Here is a 15,906-nt window from a genome sequence, read left to right as displayed (position 1 = left end):
TGTTTCGAGTCCGCTGTTTCTTTGATTTCACCTCCGTCTGTCGGCGTACTGTCTATGCATCGGTCGCATTGTTTGTCCCCGTTTTTTAATATATTATGATTTCTTTATACGTGAAATATTAGAGAATTGATTTGAATTTTGATGAGATGATTTTGGGAAGATACATTTGTCTAGCTTGTAAGTACTTTGTTTGTACCTATATATGTGTATATTACTTTTTATTTTTTTATTATTTTAAACTAAAAATATTTTGAATTATATAATGTTTCTTTGTATATCTAAATTATACCAGACCATCTTTCCTGTGATATTTTCTAGTCAATAACTTTTACTAATGCTCATTTTTCTTTTATTTTTGTAAACACCTTCATCAATGTTACAAATGATGTTTTCCGTAAATTTTGTAGAGCCCTGAGGATGGAAATAAATTTTTCCGAAACGTCGTCGAACGAACAGAGTATCATTTACTTGTTTCTCTGATCCAACACCACCAATCTATAGTGAAGTATTTTTATAATTCTCAATAAAAAATTCAAAATGGATATTGAAACAGATATTGTAAATTAAGCATTACTTTACATACTTACGGCTTTTGATTGTGATCTTTTTACCAAATAAATTGTGTGAAAGAGCCCGTATTTCCTTAGCATGGAAACTATTTAATGAAATGGGTATTTTTGTGTATGGAAGAAAACATTCAGGAGCTCCAATTCAATCAATCAATGAATATTCACTAAATATTCAGTGATTAAACTGATGTTTTAATTAACCAATGAAATCCGTGAATTTCTCATGGTTATGGCGTTTTGATAAGTGAATATATCCTTTTGGTGATTCGCCTCCCGCCATTTTGTAATCATTTCCATAATAACGTAATTGGACGTTCGCAAAAAAAAAAAACTCAGTGAAATGTAATTGAATTTTTCAAAAGGCAGCGTTTTGATTATAGTTCCGCCATTTTGAATTTTTTTTTCAATGTTGTTTACTTCTTCTGAATTGAGCACTCAAAAATACTCTGATTTGACCAAAAATCGTTACTTCAAAGGTTATACGTAACTGACCACACTAAATAGAATATTGGTGAGAAATGACGTTGTACACGTTGTAAACGAGGTATATATCATAAGACAAAAATGATTCTCCCAGTATAAAATGAAACACCCTGTATAAGATGTGCCAGAATCCGAACAACCCTAACTTACAAAAACATAAATACAAAGATGCTCCACTACCTAGAGAGAATGCGTGGACTATTATTTGTCCAATGGAAAACCGAAAACATATGAATGCCTAAAGGAGGAAGCTAAGAAGGAAGGACAAAAAATCCCAGGAATCAAAGAGGAAAAAACTGAAAGATACGTTACCAGCCATTATAGGAAGAATGACTCTATACAATTTTGCGCTAACACAACCTAATATAATATTCTATTTAATACTGTAATAAACAGGATGAACAGAGACTCATTAGAGGTTCGCCTGTTAGTTCTGAAAAAAAAAACAAAAATTCTTTTCCTTGAACGTCGTGTCGTGACAACAGTATGCAAATTCAAAAGTCTATTATCGGGTTGAAACAGTCAAAAATCTGGTTCTTAATTTCTGTCCAATTCGGGAGTAAAAATGTCTCAATCGTGAGAAACTATTTGTCACTATTCTTGAGGGCACTTAATAATTCTCTGTTTAGGCATCATGGATATGAATTATAAGGTGAGTAAATCAACACCAACACTCACTGAATTTCCAAATCATTTAATACCTCCGTATCTCTATTCAGTAGCCACAATTGTACCTTCCTACTGAATGAAGATCTTTTTCGATTACTACGATCACCTATTTTTCAGTGTTCTATATTCCATAGGTAGAAAAGCGAACATTTTGGGTGCCAAATACAACCAGCATCTTTGACCAACCGTCTTTTGGTTACATATCGTCAAAATTTATGAGTTTATGTCTAGTAGGATACCTACTCATGATATAAAGCTATATTTTGGCTTACTAAACATTTTTTTGAACTGGAATACTAATGTATTCGGTGTTTTTTTTTATTGTTTAATCCAAATATTGAATTATCAAATAATAACGTATAAAATGAATCGTTAATTATTGAATATCAGGTCTTCAGAAAAGAGTGTATTCGTACCTTTTAAGAATAGTTTTGTAATTATCTGACTATAATTTTCAATAGTATATACAACACTTATTCGCATCCAACATTCTCATTAATTGGCATGAATAAGAAGTAGGTATCTAATCAAAAATTTCTGAATTGAAATTCATCGTGTGAGAAATATTTCTGAGTTACGAGAAAATATATCAACAAAAATCTCTTCCCTGAAGAATATGCATAAAGTAGGAATATCATGACAATAAGAAAAAATCAACTTCTTATTTTTTTGGGATTATCGATTGGACAAATAAAGCAATTATTAAAAATTAAGATAACATTTATTTTAGCAGGTATATAAACATAAATCAAATAAATAAACTTAAATAAAAAATATATAGTTATAAATACAGAATAAATTAAAAACGAGGTGGTAGGATATGAGAGGTCTTATCAAATAGGAAACATTTGGTATAAGTCCTTCATTTTCTAAAAGTTTCGGAGATCTCCTTCTTCAGTAGTATAGTTTTTCGACTAAATATTGTCATCATGATGACTACAATGACGAGAAACTTTTATACTACTGTCATGTACTGAGACATATCCGAAAACGTTTAGAAAATTAAGGAATTACATCAAATATTTCCTACATAATAAGACCTGTCATAGCCAGAACTGAAATATAACACTATAACACGTTAAATGATGCAGATACATTATATAGAACAAAAATACATTTCGTGGGAAATAACATCGTACAACAATATTTCATCAAAGAACAATCATTTCTTGGATGAAATATATAAAAAAAAAGATATGTATATGTTTTTCAACATTTTTTTTATTTCATCATATGACGTGTTATGTTGAGGAAAACGAATAAATTTCGATAATCAAGATGATATATTATGCTTGTGTGAGACTCAGTTCGAGGATGCAAAACATATTTTCATTCTTGATTGAATCATTCTCTGACAGAATTTCACATTCAAATCTTCTCAATGTTCATTCTCCGAATGAATTTTCATTCTTCGAAGGAATTCCTCCGTGAATTTTTCCTGTTCTTCCTCCTTAACCGAACGCTTTATACTTTCTTCAATTTTTGTAGGCGTGCTAGGAACATTAAAATCCCCATACGCTAGCTTGTTCATCTCCTCAATTTTATTGAGAAGCTTTGTGGTCTTTTTCCTCTCGAAATATTGCGGATACAAATAATCTGTGGTCAACCCTGAGCTCTCAAAATTATGACTTTCAAAGCGCCATAGAACACTGCAACTTTCCAACTCTTGGAATGTTGGGAAATGATGAAACCAGCTTACTTTTATTCTCGAATTCGGTTGCGTCATTCTTTTGTAAATCGCATGTCCATCATTGACCAGAATCATCTTCATTGGTACGTCGTGATGATTAATCAATCTTACATTGATGACGTTTTGGAATCTGTCGATTTCATCGATCTCCACCTTGAAATCCTGAAGCAATGCTAAATTGATGAAATTTCGGCATGCTTCATCTGACCACTGCATAGCTTCGTATGGAGGCTCAACATCAGAAAGTCTTGTTCTGATAGCTTGAGCTGGGAGTTCACTATAACACTGCCTCATAAAGAAAATCTTCCCACAGTCTACTTTTCGTGCTATCCCAAAATCAATGAAGAAAAGTTTTACTTTTTTGGCAACTTTTCTACAATCGACTATGACTGCTCGAAAGTAAACTCCATCCAATTCAGCTACACAGTACAAGTTTTTAATTAATAAATTAACGGGAATGACATATGCAGCTGTATTTTCCCTGTAGAATTTCTTCATCTCTTTTGAGGATTCCTCCAATTCAGGGTAGTTTATTGCAATCCAAAATTTCGACGGATCCTCAATGGACACAACAGTAACGTTGTATACGGTGGATCCTTCTCGAAATAGGTTGTTCACTGGAATTGGCTCGATTTTTTGACCTGGCCAAACAATATTGTCAGGTATCACAGGTTCGCAATGATGGTATTCTTCATGATCAATCTGCAAAAATAAATATTAAACATTTTTCAAGAAACATTACTTCATAGTCAAATTGTTGAAATATAAAAGGAATGTGTAAAAGTCATTGCGAAAACATTGCAACTTTTGCACAAAAGTTTATTATTTTCTACTATACTGGGTGTTTCAAAATTAGTATAGAAATTTCAGTGGTGTATTTTTCAGGTCAAAATATGATTTTTTTCCAAAAACATTTGTCCGCATATAGGTTATGTTTAACCATAGTATATGTTCCTTATACTATGGTTTAACCTGGTTACTGATTGTAACCAGCTACAGGGAGATATTTTTTAGGGGTCAAGACATTTTTCGCCCCATAAAATTTTTGTAGTACGCCGTTGGTGGATTCTAAAATTTGAAATGAATTTTTTATTTTGTTCATAAATTTTTTGTCTGTTGTCATTTTCACACATCTGCGATCGTTAAAAAATGATACGCCTTATTCAATTAAAATTTTCAACAAAAAGTAGGAAACTAGTATCACAATCAAAACACAAAACTCTACGTATTTGGTTTGTGATCTAAATAACAAGCTCCATCGAACATTTCCTAAAAAAAAGAAACCTAATGAACCTATATTCCAAATTTAATCTTAATATCTCGAAAACTGAAAGAGCTATGAAGAAAAAAATAAAAAATCTTGAAACTTCAACGCTCAGTAACGTAACGACGCATTTGCGTACACATCTTTATGGAAAAAAAGTCTCGTTTTGACCTGAAAAATATACCCCTGAAATCTTGATAGTAAATTTTGAAACACTCTGTATAAACATATAATTCAACTCTTATGAATAACTTTGCAGTATTTCGATAACGCAAGATGCCGGACGGTAGATTACTGCGAATACTTATTACAAACAGTTAAAAAAGGGTTAAGTATAAATGATTGAGAATACATTTTCAAAGTCAATTTTGAAGAGATAATGAAATGAAATGAAACGTTAAGTAAGTTAAAGAGATAATTAACTTAATTTCAAGAGCAAATTTTCAAATAATCAAATAGTTAATCAAAAATTGTGTAATCGCTTTTTTATTATCATTGGATACGGGCAAAACTTCCATATTTCTTATAAAAAATAATTTTCAAGACGAACGATATCTTCAGTATTTATAGTTATAGAGGAGAGTCAGTGTTTCTTAAATTGGACACCCTAAATTTTTCAAACAGTTTTTTAACCGAAGCTTTGTCGAAAACCATCCCGTTATCGACATTTTCAAAAATGTCATCCGTTTTGAAAAGATCTAGTTTTTCGACTCCATTTTCATGGTACACATTATATATAATCATTTTTCATTAGAACAACTGTTTCAATTGTTATCGAGTCGTATAAGGCTGTCCCATTCAAAAACACCAACTCTCCTTTATATCTCTGAAACGGTAATTGATTTCTATGATCTATTAACGATTTATGAATTCAATTGTCATACGGCATCGCATTGTCCAAAACAACCCTAGTTTGAAATTCCAAGAATTACCAACTATCGAATCATTAGGGGGATCGCAGTAATTTTCAAACTGAATCACTGTAAGGTTATAACAAAAACAAACATAGCAATTTAGATAATGGGGTTTTGAAATTCATGACACATCTGTTTTAAATGAAAAGTTTAAGATAATAATAATTGATGATAGTTACCTCTGAATGGTGACCATTAAGATCATTGTTGAATTCATGTTTCTCTTCTTGTCGAACAGGTAGCAAATGTCTATCGTTTTCAGGTTCTTGGTCCAGGAAAAAATTTTTTATAGGATACATATTAATGTCCTCAAAATCTGATTCTGACCACTTATTCGTAGTTTCAATCGATTTTCTACGGTTATAGAGTCTATCGATCATAATGTTGTTAGGTCCCGGTTTTAACGAAATATCGAAACCATACATCTTCTGGAAACTCTTTTCCTCTGAGGATTCCGAAAATTCAATATTTGCTACTGAATTATGTCTTAATACTGCATTGAGATATGAGTCACTGAAAAGATAATATATGTAAATTAATTCTACAAAATAATATCGAAATATTTCTTATACTTTATGCGAAAAGTTTTTGAATACAAATAAAATGGTGTACGACAGAAACAAAGAATTTTTAATTCGATTTTGAATTGTAACCATTCAAAATAAGCATTCAGATTAATTTATGCCTAATCTAGCCTAACAGAATGAATTTTCGAAAATTAGTTACTTATTTGGGAAAAAAGAACACTCAACTTTACTTCAAATATTAACAACACACAAGTGCACCAAAAATTCCAAAATTTCTGTTATAATTTCAATTCTGGTATTTCAAATGAACTTTAGTTTGATAAAATAACAAAAAACGACAAATAGAATTCAATTTACTTACTCGAATCTCGACCTTGATCTCTGATTTGTAGAGCGATTGACAACCGCTTTTAGCGTAGATCTCTGCATTTTGGCTGATAAACTTTCACAATAGTACCTACTCACTTACACTTGACTTTACGGAATGGGACAATTGTATTTATACCCGGTGTTTAAGAGTCAGGTAGAAGTTAATTGCTCTCATTGTATAGGGTGGACCAATCAGAGGCCTCCATTTTTCGAAGTAACTTTGTTCAGAAATCGTTGAACATTCGTCTACTCTCCTTAATGGGGTTCATTTTGCAAGGGCGTAGATCTTTTTTTTTTTCTAGGGATTTCGTCAGATACGCATAAATTATTTTATCAAAAATGAATACTTTTTGAACGTATATACACAACAAGGAACATTTTGAAAACAACAAATTTCTTGCCCGTAAAAATCATTCAATACCTAAATTTGTGATCATAATAAACAGAAAAAACTCAAATAGGTATAACATGCCTACAAACTAATGACTCAAAAACAATAGTTGGAAAGGGAAATAAAATCGCTTCTTTTACAACTGCAGTATTGAAATTGCATGACGAGAATGATACAACAACCGAAAACATGGGGTGAGTGTATAAGGGATGACAAATGCAAAAATCACAATTGGCAAAATAAGGGTTAACAAGTTGATATAAAGGAAAATGTTAAACCTCTGACGTAGACGTCATGTATGTGAGTCATGTATGTTATGCGATTTTTCACGGTTTTCGAGTTATGAACTGTGTACAGTTCATGGAGATTTAGTTATAAAAAAAATCTCAAAGAACAGTATTGTACTTTTTGATATCTTCTTTCAGATGGTCAAGTCAAAAATTCCCAAAGTTCAAGAAAAAATCATTTTCATGAACTTTGAGAATTTTCGACTTGACCATCTTGAAGAAGATTTAAAAAAAAAGAACATATAAGACTTTTCTTTGAAATTTTTTTTGTAACTAAATCTCTATGAACTGTACATTTATACATAAAATAACCAACTTCGTAACTTTGATAACAATTATGGAAATGTTCGTCTCAAGTGAAAAAGTTACGTGAATTGGATTATGATCTAATTTTTGGAATGAAAATTGAAAATGTAAAAAGGCTAATTCACGGTCTCTTTGTATGCTTGAAAACTGCAACCATGGTGCAACCATTTCATCGAATTTCTTCCAACCTTGGGGGAGGGGGGTCAGCTTTGAAATTTTATATGGGAATCTCTATTTTTTATAGCAGATCCGTTTTCTACCATAAAGAATAACAGAGCCGCTCTAAAGGCCTGCAAACCGAGATGTTGACGGAGCGGCAAATAATGGAGGGCGGCATTTTCTAATTTTTCCGAGAAATCCAAATTCCTCGAAGAATGTATTAAATAAATTTCTTTAAATTCAACGAATTTTTATATCAAATCAAATATTGTTGGCCGTGGCTACATTCTAATTCAAAATAATGGTTCATCCGCATCATTGTTCTTCTCAATCATTGAAAAAAAAACAAAATGTTCAAGCGTTTTATAAAGTCGAAACTCAGCAGAAGAAATAGAAGGACGGCAAATATTTGATGAAGGAATTGTCTACTCTTTCCGAGGAATCTGGATAACCACAAGAATGTAATAAATAATTATTTTTTTAATTTCGACGAATTCCACACAGGATTTTTGTTTTCAGTAAGTTTTTTTGGATTGATAATTTTGGTTTTTTGAATACTGATTGAAATATCATTTGAAATTTTATATATCAATTATATTTTTATATTGAGTTAACATAGCTGTGATAGTTACTTTGCGAGAGAATCTAGTTACAAGATAAGATAATTTTCTGCGAATGGTATCTGAAGATATTCCGAAAGAAGAACTAACATACTTATTCAGATCAGACTACTAGAACGCGAGATACCGTTTGTTTCAAAATTGCTCATGCTCAAAACCCAGAGAAATAATCCTGAAACACGTCGGTATTTTATTTTAATTTACCGTATTTTAAAATAATAATCTAATATACAGGTTGAATTACTTTCGAGTAATGACGTCACCGTCATTTTTTAAATGGAACAGCCCCATTTTGTCTCAATTTTCCGATTACTCTAGCTGAGCTGATTCCAAAAATGTATCACATGTTGATTCCAATTGGTACAGAGTGGACAAAAATGCAATAGTTTTGTGTGTGCTCATAAAGTAACGCGTAACATTCTTTATTAGTTAAATTAACAATATTATCAAAAATACTTATTGTCAAGCGGCAATTGGTTTGAATGCAACACCCTGTAGTTTGTTACATTTTAGATTAATAAAAATGAGCTGTTTCCGAACATGTTTGGTACTTGTGGTCTAGCAGACAGAATATGGAAGAAATTATTTTTTATCAATTTAAAAAAAATATAGTTGTCTAGATTTTTGTGAAATGTCATTATTTGTTTATTGCCGCTAGACAATGAGTATTTTTGATAATATTGTTAATTTAACTAATAAAGAATGTTACGCGTTACTTTATGAGCACACACAAAACTATTGTATTTTTGTCCACCCTGTACCAATTGGAAACAACATGTGATACATTTTTGGAATCAGCTCAGCTAGAGTAATCGGAAAATTGAGACAAAATAGGGGTGTTTCATTTAAAAAATGACGGTGACGTTATTACTCGAAAGTAATTCACCCTGTATGTATTAGATTATTATTTCAAAATACGGTAAATTAAAATAAAAAAGCGACGTGTTTCAGAATTATTCCTTAAAATGGTCTGTTTAACTAAAAATGAATTTGTTACATACTTTACGGAAACAATGTATACGGTTTCAATCATTTATGTGTTAATCCAATCATTTCAATCATGGTTGCAATGTGCTTAAGAAAATATATATACAATATAAACATAGGAAAAATCTTTACTATAATATTGTTTATTATTTCCTCTTTCATGGCCGAATATATTGGCACATGGGAAAACATAAAAATAATATCTTAAAATTGAATGTCTCCACCAGCTTGGTAATGACATCATTCAAAAATTTAGAAATGAGTTATTTTTTCAACAAATTATAAAGAATCACTATTTCGAATAATTTTGAGGAAAATAAAGAACTTATAAAATAATAAATTAATCGTAGGTATACTTGTGAGGTCCGATTTTCCCCATTTCTACATGTCATTATAAAGAGATATGCATTTTGTGGTTCCGAAAGTAAATGTAATTAGAAGACATTCCCATTCAGAATATCATTCGAATTTTTATTTTAATATAATGCTTGGACCTCGCCATTATGTATTGAATACAACAACATTTAAATATCCTCTGCGAGATCTCTTACAGAACTCGATCCTTGTGAGGTAATTTTCGTATACTCGCCGGCACATTTTGGCAGACATATCTCACCAATAACTCGACGTATGTTGATTCTCAGATCGTCAATAGTCTGAGGATTCAATCAATTAGGTTTATTGCTAAATTTACGAGTTTAATACTGACATTTTCCTCCTAAACCGAAATTGGTCGATCCAAGAATTTTTTTTCCAAGCAACATGCAAATTTCATCAAATGTATCCATATCCACTATCTCACTCGTATTTTTATTAAACAATGTGATAAGGAAATGTCAACCAATATTGGGATGATAGAACATCGTAAAATAAGTAGGTTTTTTACTATGAACTCACTTATCCTAGTACTCTCACATTTCTCAGTGACTTTCTTATAAAAAGGGCTAAATACTTTCTTACTAATAAACTAATTGTTCTTGTAGATATGACTACCAATTTCAATTGATTCTTCGAAAACTTTCTAGAAAACTTCTAAGGATTGTGAAACCCTCAGAGTATGATTACCTATGTTTATTACTTTGAGGTGAAACCCATTTGAAAAGAATTAGCCCAAAATGATTTTAAGGTTAAACCAATGCCATTCTTCAGTTTCAATAATTATTATCTGGATTGTGGTAATGAAGCTCCCTGATGTTATACCATTATCCTTTATATTCTACACAATACATCATTAGGGAATCCCCAGCAGGTTGTCACATAAATTATCAATTTTATGTCGATATTATCGTTTGACAAGATAAAAGGTGGTAGCAAAACTAATAATGTACTGAAGAGTACCATTTCAAATTTATTCATCATAATATAAAATATGTAATATTTTTCAATACCCATACACTATGTCCGTAAAGTATGGAACAAATTCATTTTTAGCTAAACAGACCATTTTAAGAAATAATCCTGAAACACTACGATTTTTTATTTTAATTTACCCTATATTGAAATAATAATCTAATACAGGGTGAATTACTTTCGAGTAATGACGTCACCGTCATTTTTTCAAATGGAACTCTCAATTTTTCGATTACTCGAACTGAGCTGATTCCAAAAATGTATCACATGTTTATTCCAATTGGTACAGGGTGGACAAAAATACAATAGTTTTGTGTGCTCATAAAGTAACGCGTAACTTTCTTTTTTAGTTTAATTATCAATATTATCAAAAATACTTATTGTCTAGCGGCAATTGGTTTGAATGTATCACCCTGTAGTTTGTTACTTTTTTAGATCAATAATAATGAGCTGTTTCCAAACATGTTTGGTACTTGTGGTCCAGCAGACAGAATATCATGAAAGAAATTATTTTTTATCAATTTGAAAAAAACATAGTCCTCTTGTTTTTCGTGAAATGTCATTATTTGTTTGATTATTTATTGGTGTTCAATGACAGTTAAGTACTACAATATTTTTGGTATTCGTGAATGTTTCAATTATTGCTTAGATTTAATTTATTATTTTTGTCCACCCTGTACCAATTGGAATCAACATATTGTGATACATTTTTGGAATCAGTTCAGCTATAGAGTAATCGGAAAATTGAGAAAAAATGGGGGTGTTCCATTTGAAAAAAATTAAGTTGACATCATTACTTGAAAGTAAGTCACCCAGTATATTAGATTATTATTTCAATATACGGTAAATTAAAATAAAAAATCGACGTGTTTCAGGATTATTTCTTAAAATGGTCTGTTCAGCTAAAAATGAATTTGTTCCATACTTTACGGACACAGTGTATGAGTACCCAATCAGAAATTACAAAGCTTGTAATTCATATATTCCGATCAACAAAGATGAATACAGAAATATTCGCTACCTTGGAGAACAATTTCTTAAGTTGAATATTTTTTTGACTAAACTGAAATTCTAATTCATACATTTCGAAATTATCAAGTTTTTCCAAAGACCCTCCAAGAAATCTCAAAATCGGTAAGTTTTAAGCATATAAATCTTCGAACAAACTTCCGATAACTTATATTATCCAATCTGAAAATTCGATAAAAAACAGGATGTTCCATAAGAAAAATCATTTACACTGTTTTGGTAAACTCTGTGTATTTCCAAACAATTTAATATAGTAGCTTTGATGGAGGCTAATGATACTTTGGCGATTCAAAATTCTAAGATTTCAGCGCTTAACCGTCAAAAAGCGTTACGTCAATGATAGAACACCCTGTATACAGTATGTGGTTTACACGCGCGCATTAATGAACGAGCACGCAAAAACCCCTGATACCATGTCAGTGCACATTCGTAATTCTCAAATATATTATTCAATTTTTTTTTCTCAAGACTTAATTCTGAAAATTTGTACGCGTTTTAATTTTATTCGCAATGGAAGAGGATCGATACAACTGATCTTATATACAACTAATACTACAACTAATAAGTATATTGGGGAATCAACTCCCGTAGATTTATACTGATTGTATTCTTTTGAAAGAAAAACATTTCAAAAATACAAAGAAAATATTGTATTGAATGAGATTTTTGGAAAGTGTGAACAGTTCAGATTGCCAATTCAAAGAGGTTTTTCTAACAATATGTCCTTCGTAAAATGACAGACTATTTCACATTTGTAAATGAGATTTTACATGCAAATGGTTTTCTAATAAAAGGTTCCATTCGGAATAGCCAGGTAGAAGTTAATTGCTCTCATTGTATTTCAATGGATTAATTAATCAATTATTTGAACCTTTACATAAATATGTTTGAAAAATATCTTCTTTATAAAAGATTAGATGGCTAATGACCATAATGATCTATGTTGATGAATATTAGTAAGGACCAGAACCAGGCAATTAATATAAATAGTACTTGTCTATTGATTCTTCTTGAAATTAAAATATGTACCCATCCGAAATTCTTCAATTGTTGGTAATCGTTTCATTTAATACAATACAGTTATACATAAGGGGTTGCCTATTAATCACGTGAGGCTTGAAAGGGGGGGAGGGGTTTGATAAAAATCACGAAAATAACACAAGGGGGAGGGGGGTGTAGTAAGATATCTCGTGTATTTTTTTTTACGCGCAATTTTTAAACAAATATTAAGCGGCACGGCTTATCCAGTTGTTAGCGTTGAAGAATGTCTTGCTAATCCGTGGTCCGAGGACAATATACATTAAATATATTCATGTACTAGTACAATACATGTTTTCCTTATGATTACACTCTTCGTTTATTATTATTGTTATGGCAATCAAAAAAAACTTGCAACCTGGTGTAGACATTTTTATTATGGTCCTTAATTTCAGAATAAAATAAGATTATAGTTTATACCTGTATTCAAATTGAGATAATATTCAGAAAATTTTAAGATTCGTTGTAGGTACTAAAAATACACGTGATGTTGAGATGGGTGAGGGGGGTGGTCTCAAACCTCACTACGTATCACTAATGGGGGAGGGGGTTAAAAAATGCTAAAAAAAGATCACGTGATTAATGGACAACCCCTAAGACGTTTGAGCTGAATTTGTTATTTTATTTTGCTAGAAGACGTAACAACTTCGATGCATGATAAGATAATGACTAATATATTGTTAATGACGATAATTCAAATTATAAAATACCTACTTATGATAATATGAAATTAATATTCGAGATATTATTTTCATCAGAAAATCTGGGGGCTTCTTCCCATAAATTACTGCAAAATTCGAATTCTGTTGCCACCAAGTAGTAGATGAGTAGTTGGACACCACGACACAAAGAATTATTACATTTTCTTTGCTTCAAGTATCATGGTTAACATATGCTACAAAAATACTCTCTTAAAAATGACGAAGTTGCCGAGCAATGCTAGGATTGCTCGGTCATGAAAATACACAATTATGCTACTCGAAAAACATTACTATGTTAAGAGGTCACGTGAGAGGTGGAACAAACCTTTGGCTTTCGAAAAGATGAAGAAGAAGAAGAAAAATATTCCGAAACAATGAAAATATGTGGCTTCAAATTTTTTTGAAATTGTAATAAATTTTACAAACATCAATCTGTGTTATCATCATTGACGTGTTTGATTTTTCAGAGTAATAACTCTGCGACTGATTTTAAAAAACACATTAATGGGAAATGAATTCAGAAACAGCCAACGAAATAACGCTTGAATGTCAATTCAAGATTTGGAAGAAGAAAATTTCGAGAATTCCGAATCAAATTTAATTCATTTTCGGTACATTCTTTATATCATGAGCAATTATTTACTAACATATCTATATGAAGCAAATTATTTTGTTGATTACCAGTATCGATAATCACGTCGAAATGAACTTATTCTACTTTCAACAGACAATGCGAAATTAGATATTGGCAGCATTCACTCCACAAAACAATTTTTTTTTATGATTTTGAATGCAACATTGAGAATGTATTAAATATCCTAGGAACATCTGAAATGAAACCGAATTTAAAAAATACCTAATTTATTTTTTTTCAGTTCAATCTCCGAATTATAACATGAATTTTTATATTTAAATATTTATATGAACAACAGCCATACCGCCAGGCATCAACAGACATCAATTCCCCCTCTCCTCCAAACCCTTTGTCGCCAATTTCGTTCAGCCCCCACCCAAAACAAAATATTGGCTGCGTCATTGCAGGGAACCAATAGAAAACGTCTATATTCTGAAATAATTTTCGAACTCAGGTATCTTAATTAGACTTTCGAAAGTACAACGAAAACTTTTGAGCTTAGTTTGAATAGATCTCTCTTCGTGAACAGTTGATTGCCCTTATATACCTATATATATTTGACGATTGCTCAGATAACATCGAAAGGAAGGTAAATATATCAAATTATAATTTTTTAGCTAGTGCATAAGTAGGTAATCAGTCATCTGTAAAGTAAACTTGATTTTATTTTATTGAATTATGTGATTTGTAAAATTTTGGACGTGATATGGCCGTCTTTCCTGGATAAAATGTGTTTAAAAAGAATTTCTTCTACCTAATGATTGTTATAAAAAGTTAATGATTTTGTTTTTTTCAGAATGGATACGAGCAATCTCGAAAAATGCATTATTTGTGGTCAAGAAATTGACGAAACAGATGTATTCGTTGGGAAATGCTTACATCAGGTCCACAAAAAATGTCTGAGCACGGAGGGGGCCAATATCTCGCGATGTCCACAATGTTCGGAGGAAATTGGAACAAATTTGGTGGAAGGAGACTGCACAATTTGTTTAGAGACATTGAAAAACGGAATATACATAACAAACTGCAGACACTCCTTTCACCGTGAATGTATTTCTAAATGGGCAAGTCAAAATGAGACTTGTCCTTACTGCCGGAGCCCTGTCCCCAAAGAAGATATCTTGGGGGAATACATAATTGATTCGACTTCCTCCGAAAATGTGGCAGATGTACCAGACGAATATTGGGATGATATTGGTACATATTGGGCAATGTTTGTAACGTCCTGATATGTTATATAGGACATTGTACATATTATTATCGAATGTTTTTTATTAATAAATAATATAAATTTTTTTTATCCGTTTCATTGATTACAAACCCTTACCCCCATATCGAAAAATTTCTAAAGAAAATTATTATGACTATACCAGTGATTCGTATTGCGGAATGATTGATATCTGAATAATACTTTCAACTATGTTCTCAATAATGAAAGAATATGGAAGAAGCTTGTGTAAAATCAAGGAAATATAACTATTAAAATACAAATTTATCACAAATATAAGTATTTTCCTGAGTTTTAAGATATACAGTGTATCTCACAAATAATAAGAATTATTTCAATCGTATAATATTGGATCCAAAATAAACGGAGATAAAATAATTCTAGTCCTAATAATTCTTTTTTTTCTCCTTGTAAACCATAATTTTTGTTTTGAGTATTTAGTTTCCGAACGTTAATTTTTTTAAGTTTGAGTTTATAGGTATTGTACCTCTTCTCTTATTGAAACAATAATAATAATAATAATAAAACATTATTCAAGAACGTTACTCTTATAATAAAAAAGAAGATTACAGATATTGATTTGATTTTACTCTTGCTGATAAAAGCAATACTATAGTCGCTTAGCCCCAACAAGAATATATAAAAAAATAAAATTCATTCCTACAAACTAATAATTTACAAATTATTAACT

At 31.0% G+C, this 15,906-nt stretch overlaps 2 protein-coding genes across 2 annotated transcripts; one reads left to right on the top strand and one right to left on the bottom strand.

The window, feature by feature from the left end:
- Positions 1–2,482: 2,482 nt before the first annotated feature.
- On the bottom strand, positions 2,483–7,290 carry LOC123682587 (tudor domain-containing protein 5-like). Its single transcript, XM_045621300.1, has 3 exons — positions 6,478–7,290; positions 5,769–6,102; positions 2,483–4,113 (listed from the first exon to the last, which is right to left on the bottom strand). The coding sequence occupies exons 1-3, from the start codon at positions 6,543–6,545 to the stop codon at positions 3,100–3,102; spliced, it is 1,416 nt and encodes a 471-aa protein (XP_045477256.1). The 5' UTR covers positions 6,546–7,290; the 3' UTR covers positions 2,483–3,099.
- On the top strand, positions 7,066–15,216 carry LOC123682410 (E3 ubiquitin-protein ligase trul-1-like). The gene is made up of 2 exons (XM_045621009.1): positions 7,066–7,070; positions 14,784–15,216. Exons 1-2 carry the CDS (start codon positions 7,066–7,068, stop codon positions 15,214–15,216), a joined length of 438 nt encoding a protein of 145 aa, XP_045476965.1.
- The last annotated feature ends 690 nt before the right edge of the window (positions 15,217–15,906 follow it).

Source organism: Harmonia axyridis, chromosome 6 (genome assembly GCF_914767665.1).
Source record: "Harmonia axyridis chromosome 6, icHarAxyr1.1, whole genome shotgun sequence".
Classification (NCBI taxonomy): Eukaryota; Metazoa; Arthropoda; class Insecta; order Coleoptera; family Coccinellidae; genus Harmonia; species Harmonia axyridis.
Note: the sequence above shows the minus strand (reverse complement) of the source record. Positions and strands in the feature narration are given on the sequence as shown.

Excerpts from the sequence above, each read along its gene's own strand:
- LOC123682587 (XM_045621300.1), bottom strand. The coding sequence starts at position 6,545 with ATGCAGAGATCTACGCTAAAAGCGGTTGTCAATCGCTCTACAAATCAG. Across the intron at positions 6,103-6,477 it reads AGATCAAGGTCGAGATTCGA|TGACTCATATCTCAATGCAG; the intron begins GTAAGTAAATTG and ends TTATCTTTTCAG. Across the intron at positions 4,114-5,768 it reads TTAATGGTCACCATTCAGAG|ATTGATCATGAAGAATACCA; the intron begins GTAACTATCATC and ends TTATTTTTGCAG.